Source organism: Falco rusticolus, chromosome 7 (genome assembly GCF_015220075.1).
Source record: "Falco rusticolus isolate bFalRus1 chromosome 7, bFalRus1.pri, whole genome shotgun sequence".
Classification (NCBI taxonomy): domain Eukaryota; kingdom Metazoa; phylum Chordata; class Aves; order Falconiformes; family Falconidae; genus Falco; species Falco rusticolus.
Window position 1 is genome coordinate 17704067 of NC_051193.1, and position 6000 is coordinate 17710066.

At 33.6% G+C, this 6000-nt stretch overlaps 1 protein-coding gene across 5 annotated transcripts in view; it reads left to right on the plus strand.

The window, feature by feature from the left end:
• UNC13C (unc-13 homolog C) overlaps positions 1 to 3492 on the plus strand; it is a 234202-nt gene extending 230710 nt beyond the window's left edge. For all 5 annotated transcript variants that reach the window (XM_037395055.1, XM_037395051.1, XM_037395052.1 and 2 more), the window contains 3 exons: positions 127 to 219; positions 930 to 1089; positions 2088 to 3492. In XM_037395055.1, coding sequence (XP_037250952.1) covers positions 127 to 219; positions 930 to 1089; positions 2088 to 2373 — 539 coding nt within the window. In that variant the 3' untranslated portion in view covers positions 2374 to 3492. The remainder of the gene's footprint in view (positions 1 to 126; positions 220 to 929; positions 1090 to 2087) is intronic.
• The last annotated feature ends 2508 nt before the right edge of the window (positions 3493 to 6000 follow it).

Genomic DNA, 6000 nt, shown 5'->3' on the forward strand with positions numbered 1-6000 from the left:
AAGTGTGAAATATGTTCTATATTTCTAAGTGTTTCTGACAGAAAAAACTGCTCACCTTCTTTCATTGTCTGTTTCTTTTGATGTATTGAGAAGCCAGGTGTGCTAACCTACTAATTATTATTTCAGGCCAAACCACTAATAATTCAGTGGGTGAGATATCTATACAGGTGGATGTCTCTACACATCCTGGAACTGGTGAGCATAAAGTCATTGTAAAAGGTAAGTTTCAAATAGCTAGTTTTAAAAAGAAAGCAACAACGAAATCCAAAACCCTCAAGTACCACATCTTAAGTAAAACATACCAACAATGAAATAACAAATATTAAGTATTGCACTACTTGTAAAGCCTCAGGTGATTAGGAGCATACTTTTTCCTTGCTCAACATCAGTAGATGTTATGATTATGCAGGTAAGTACTATCTGTACTTCTCTGTGTGGACAGTTAATGAAGTGATGGAGTCATAAATTCAAACATTACAAATTACACTTCTGAATTGCTTGCATATAATATAATTTTCCAAAATCTGTAACAAAGCTAGATGGTGAATGACTGCACCAAGATTTTAAAAGTTCCATTTTTAAGAAAATATCTGTTCTGCACAACCTGGAATTCCAGAGGAAACCCAGTGTCATTTACATTAGTATAAGCTGATTCTTTAATTACAGCAAAGTTAGCAGACAAAAGAGCTGTTAATGGAAAGCTTTTGTAAAATATATGTTTATATTTTCTACTGTTGTAACTGAAAGTAGTCAGACATCCTATTTGGCAGAAAACAGGGAAAGCTCCTCCTAGGCTTGATAGGTAATCGGTATCCTGTAGGGAAGTTCTCAGGTCACCTTTCATTGGCTATACAAAGTCATACTGGATAATTAACTGGAGCTCTTCTAAGGGACTTTTATTTAACTTCATTTGTTTTATTTCTTTACAGTTGTAGCAATTAATAATCTAAACTGGCAAACAACAGCTATGTTCCGGCCATTTGTGGAAGTTTGCATATTAGGTCCTAACCTAAGTGACAAGAAGAGGAAACATGGAACCAAGACAAAGAGCAACACCTGGTCACCAAAATACAATGAAACTTTCCAATTGTAAGTATTTTTTGTCTGTTAATTGCATAATTTAGGCAATTTTTGTTAGAATTTCTTGCAGTTAAACTGGTAAAAACATAAAAGAACCATCCCAAAGCCACTATACACATTGGAGTCTGTAGATATAGACACCACTTCAAAATTATTTAGTAAGTTGTATCTTTGTTTTATATGAAGATAAATGACAACCACTAAGCTTTCAGTCTTACAAAAGACGTAAAATGTACAATTCATTTCCCTATACAGGAATGACTTTATATACCTAGAAAATCTATTTGCCCAAATAGTTATCTGAACTGAAGCATTAATTGTAACTGCTAAATACCTGGGCCTTTATAACTGTTGAGATATTTAGATATGTAAAGGGTTGTGCAAGTGCTAATCCTATTATTTATCTCTTCTATAAATCCTTCTATTTATCTCTATCTATTCTCTCTCTATTTAATCCTTAAAGCAATAAGAAATTTGAACCTAACTTGGAGTTTCAGATTCAGTACTTCTCAACAGCACGTCTCATCTGTTTACTCCTCCTCCCCCTTTCCTAACTGAGACCAATTCATTTTCCCCCCTTACCCCCCAGACCTGTCTAGGACAGAGTTCACTTTCTCAGTGTCTGACCACAGAGCTCCTTTTGAGGCTCTGCTAGTGATTTTTATTTTTTGCAAGTGGTTTAAAGATGTGGTTATGATAGTTGTGGAACTAGTTGAACATTTCAGCTAATTTCTAGGGGAAGGTAACTATTTCCGATATTGAGGGAATGATCAGTTCTCTGTCTCTGTTCAGGTCAGTGGGAACAGAGGCTACATCATCAGTAGCACCTGAAAGATTAACTGTGTAGGAGGTTAAAAATAAACAATACTCTGTCACAACAAAATGGAACTATGGAAGTTAAACTACCACTATCGCTTTAATTTTTACAAGATTTCTAGACTACATTCATTCCCTAGGGGAATTAAACTGAACTCCTTGTTCTAAATTCATATTTTTAATCCATGCAGCATTTTGAGTAATGAAGATAAGCCAGGAGCCTACGAACTTCACCTCTCAGTGAAAGATTACTGCTTTGCTAGGGAAGATCGCATTATAGGAATGACAGTTATTCAGCTGCAAAACATAGCAGAGAAAGGTAGCTGTTCATCTTGGTACCCCTTGTTGAGAAACATCTCTGTAGATGAAACTGGGTTAACAATTCTTAGAATACTTTCTCAGAGGACCAATGATGAAGTTGCTAAAGAATTTGTAAGACTTAAATCAGAAACAAGATCTGCTGAAGAAATGGCCTAAAATACCCAAGTAATGCAAGTTTGTCACCTCCAAGAACATAGATAAAATGCTGTTGTCCAAATAGTGCATGCATGTGCAATTCTGTGGGAATGTTTAACTAACTATGTTTTCAGTGTTTGCCAGTACTTATGTACTATATCTGCCAGGTATGTCAAGGAGCTGTATAACTTTTATACATATTTTGGTCTTTGGTAAAGTAATTGTTCCAATAAAGTGCCAAAACTAAGATTAAGAGTAAATGTCTCATCAAATCTTTTAAAATGTTGATTTCACCTCATCACAGTTTCTTGGTTTTTTTAACATTAATAAATAATTAGCTTTTTTAATTGATTAATAGGTTGTCTGTTAAACTGCTGTGCTGCTTATTCTAAATAAGTTACCACCCTTATTATTACTTTAAAAAATATGTACCTACTTTTCTTCAAACTATCATTTTATGCAAGCCTCATTTTAGGTATCTTACTGACAACTTTTTCTATCATTACTACAGATGCAGTTACTTATAGAAAGTGTTTGTAATTTTATAATTACCGATATAAAAGTAATGATTTTTGCATAAAAACTGAAAAAGGATGGAAATATTTTATGCTAATCTTTTTCCAACCTTTCATAAATATCACTGTGAAGAAATGCTGTTAAAGCAAGTTCTCAAGAAGCTGTGCTTATCAGAGTTTGTTACTGATGTTTGATATCTTGAGATAACTTTGTTCTTCAAAACTGCCAAGGTTATATCATATTTGTATTAACAGAGTAAGTCAGTATCTGTAGAAAAAGACTGCCATACAGTACGGTATATGTGCTTTTAAAAAAAAAATCATTTTTTAAATGATATGGTACTGTACAAGGGTTAGTAGTTGGGAATATGTAATGCCGGTTTGTGGTTTGTTTCTAGAAGTTGTTTATGAAAAGAAAAGATGCTGTTAGCATTTTCACTCAGATTTATTAATGTTGCTTTACATACTTAGCTGTAACATCAGTTAAGTCTTTATTTCTTTATTTTTTTAGAAAAGTTCAACAGTTTGTACTTATGCAACATTACTATGTATTGCACTAAAGCAAACTCCATGTCCTGTAAATATATTTAGTGAGAAATTGTAAAATAAAGCCTGAAGAAACTGCTTTCTAGTTTCATCATTTGATATTATTTACATACCTGTAGGTTTTAAGTGCACGTGAAGGCCATGCAGTAGGCTTACAATATAGCTTTGTAATATATCAAAGTGCGATTTCCAGTGTCTAGCATCTGGCTCTTTTATAAGCATAAGATTTGGTAAGTCAGTGTCCTAAAAAACTAGAATAAATGAGGCATATATATAGTATAATGTTCTGTAATAGTACGTGTTTGTCATTGGTTTTCGTTACAAATGTTTCTAATAACAGAGGTTGAAGTTTTCAGCTTTGCTTAGGGGGAAAAATAAATAAGCAGAAGGGAAGACATATAGCTAGTACGTTGATGCCAGTCTTTTAAAAATATAGTATGTGAGTCCACATAGATAAACCAGATTCTCTCCAGGATAGTTTTTTGTGAGAGATTTAAATGAGATTTTAAGGATGTCTTTCAACACCCCAATCCGCTTGCTCAAATACTAAAAAGTAGATTTGCTGTAAGTATATTTAGACATTTAGAGAAGATCTGCACAGCCTTTTACAGAGTTAACAGTACTCCCACTAAGATCATAGCAGAGGGAATAGGACGCAAGTTAACTTATTATTGTATATCCTGCTGATAGTGATGCATTGCAGAAAACATTACGGCAGAGGGAGATTTTGATGGGTATTTATGGGTTGTCTGTAATTGCAAATACTTGCAAAACTCTCCCAAGGATTTAGAGACCCAAAAATCAATCTTGAAACTAATGCAAATCTTTAATGTTTCAGATGTATTTGGTGTGTTGTGGCATACTTAAAAGTAAAAATTGAGGTGTAACTCCAGTAATTTCAAAAAAAGCGAAGAGGATTTTCTGAGTCAGTACTATACTGCCTCCTGATAAATTTCTGTTTGTATGTGCAAGTCATACTGCTTCCTAACTGTATTTCTACAAGGCATAGCCCAAAGTGTCTACAGTGGATGACACTTAAAACACAGAATTATTAACAGTTACCAAGATGTAATGTAAGAAAACATTAGCAGACTTTGTCTCAAATTAAAAGAGGAATAATCAAGAGATGAGGTTATTCCTGCAATATAGAACACTATTGTGGAAAAATGTAAAGAGAATTCCACAACAAATAATTCATGGCTCTGAAATAAAACAGAAAGTTTGGGGTAAGCAGCTTCTCATTTTTTATTTGGAGCACTTTTATTATATTATTCTGTAGCTGTTTATTCTACTGTAAACGCATAGTGTATCCACCACCCATTGAATTATTTATCTCTGAGATTCACCCATAAAGGAATAATAACTGAACTTGTCAAGGGAAGTCAATTACTGCTCTTAGTGGTGTCCCTCAGTTGCACGCACTAGAAGAATCAGACAATGTGGTAAAGCAAACCCTCATAATGTACAGCTTCAAACAGTACACTGTAATGTTCCGCTATTTTTAACAGAGGAGTATTTACTTTCTGCATCAAAATTTGTCATGTGGAAGATGAAAGGAAAACGTGTTAACTCTGCATCACAGGACTGTTTTAAACATTGTTATGAATCAAAATGCAAGTATATGGAAAGGTGTAGCACAAGTAAGGTAAACTCAAACATTTCACGTGGTAAACATGATCGATACAGAAAAGGTTTCAGTGCTATTTTAAAGCTGTTATGCAAGCTGAGAAAAAGATGTTAGGTATCAAATCTGTGCAACAGGAGAATAAAATGCAGACATTTCAAACTGCAGATTTTGGTAGATGATACTTTAGCATATTTAAGCCAAGAAAAGCAGTATTTTCCCTGAGCAAGGGAAATCTGACTTGAACTTTTGGAGTCAACATCAACAAGAGTCTCTGGACAACATATACACTGTGTGTACAGGGCAACTCCGTAAGAAAAACTATCAATTGGTATGGAAAACATGCCAGCTAGTGTCAAATAGGAAAGAATATCTTTACATCTGACAGATTATCAGCAGAACTACTTGAGAAGCTTACAGAAGAAAAATAATGAAACAATAACTTCCATTTTCTGTTCCTCTATTTTACTAGCTTTCATTGATATTCTCATGCTAATTACTGTAGAAATCAAATTTGTAGGCAAACTCTGAAGCCAGAAGAATAATTTACCAATTTAGTCTGAATTAAATACACATTTCTTACACATCCCTAGAAAACTTCAGAAAAAGAGCTGAACAAATATGGGGAAAACATTAAACTATTGTATTAAATTCAGCTAGCAGATACAAAATTAAAATAAATGATTCACTGTTATTTGTAAAATACAGCTGGGCAACTGTTGCAAAGTATTCAGATGTTTACACATGCTTATTTTGATGGTATTTTTGTATCATTTGTGATTGCCTTTTGGCATCACATTTATGTGATTGGCTAATACTACCAAAAATTCATAAAAATGAATTTTCAGGAAAAAGTCTACATTATTTTAGAAATTATAAAAGAAAGGAGACAAACATTAGATTGTGACTAATGAGCAGAACTGGGATATATCAAAAAGATGTCACTGTGAGTATGTGTTGAAC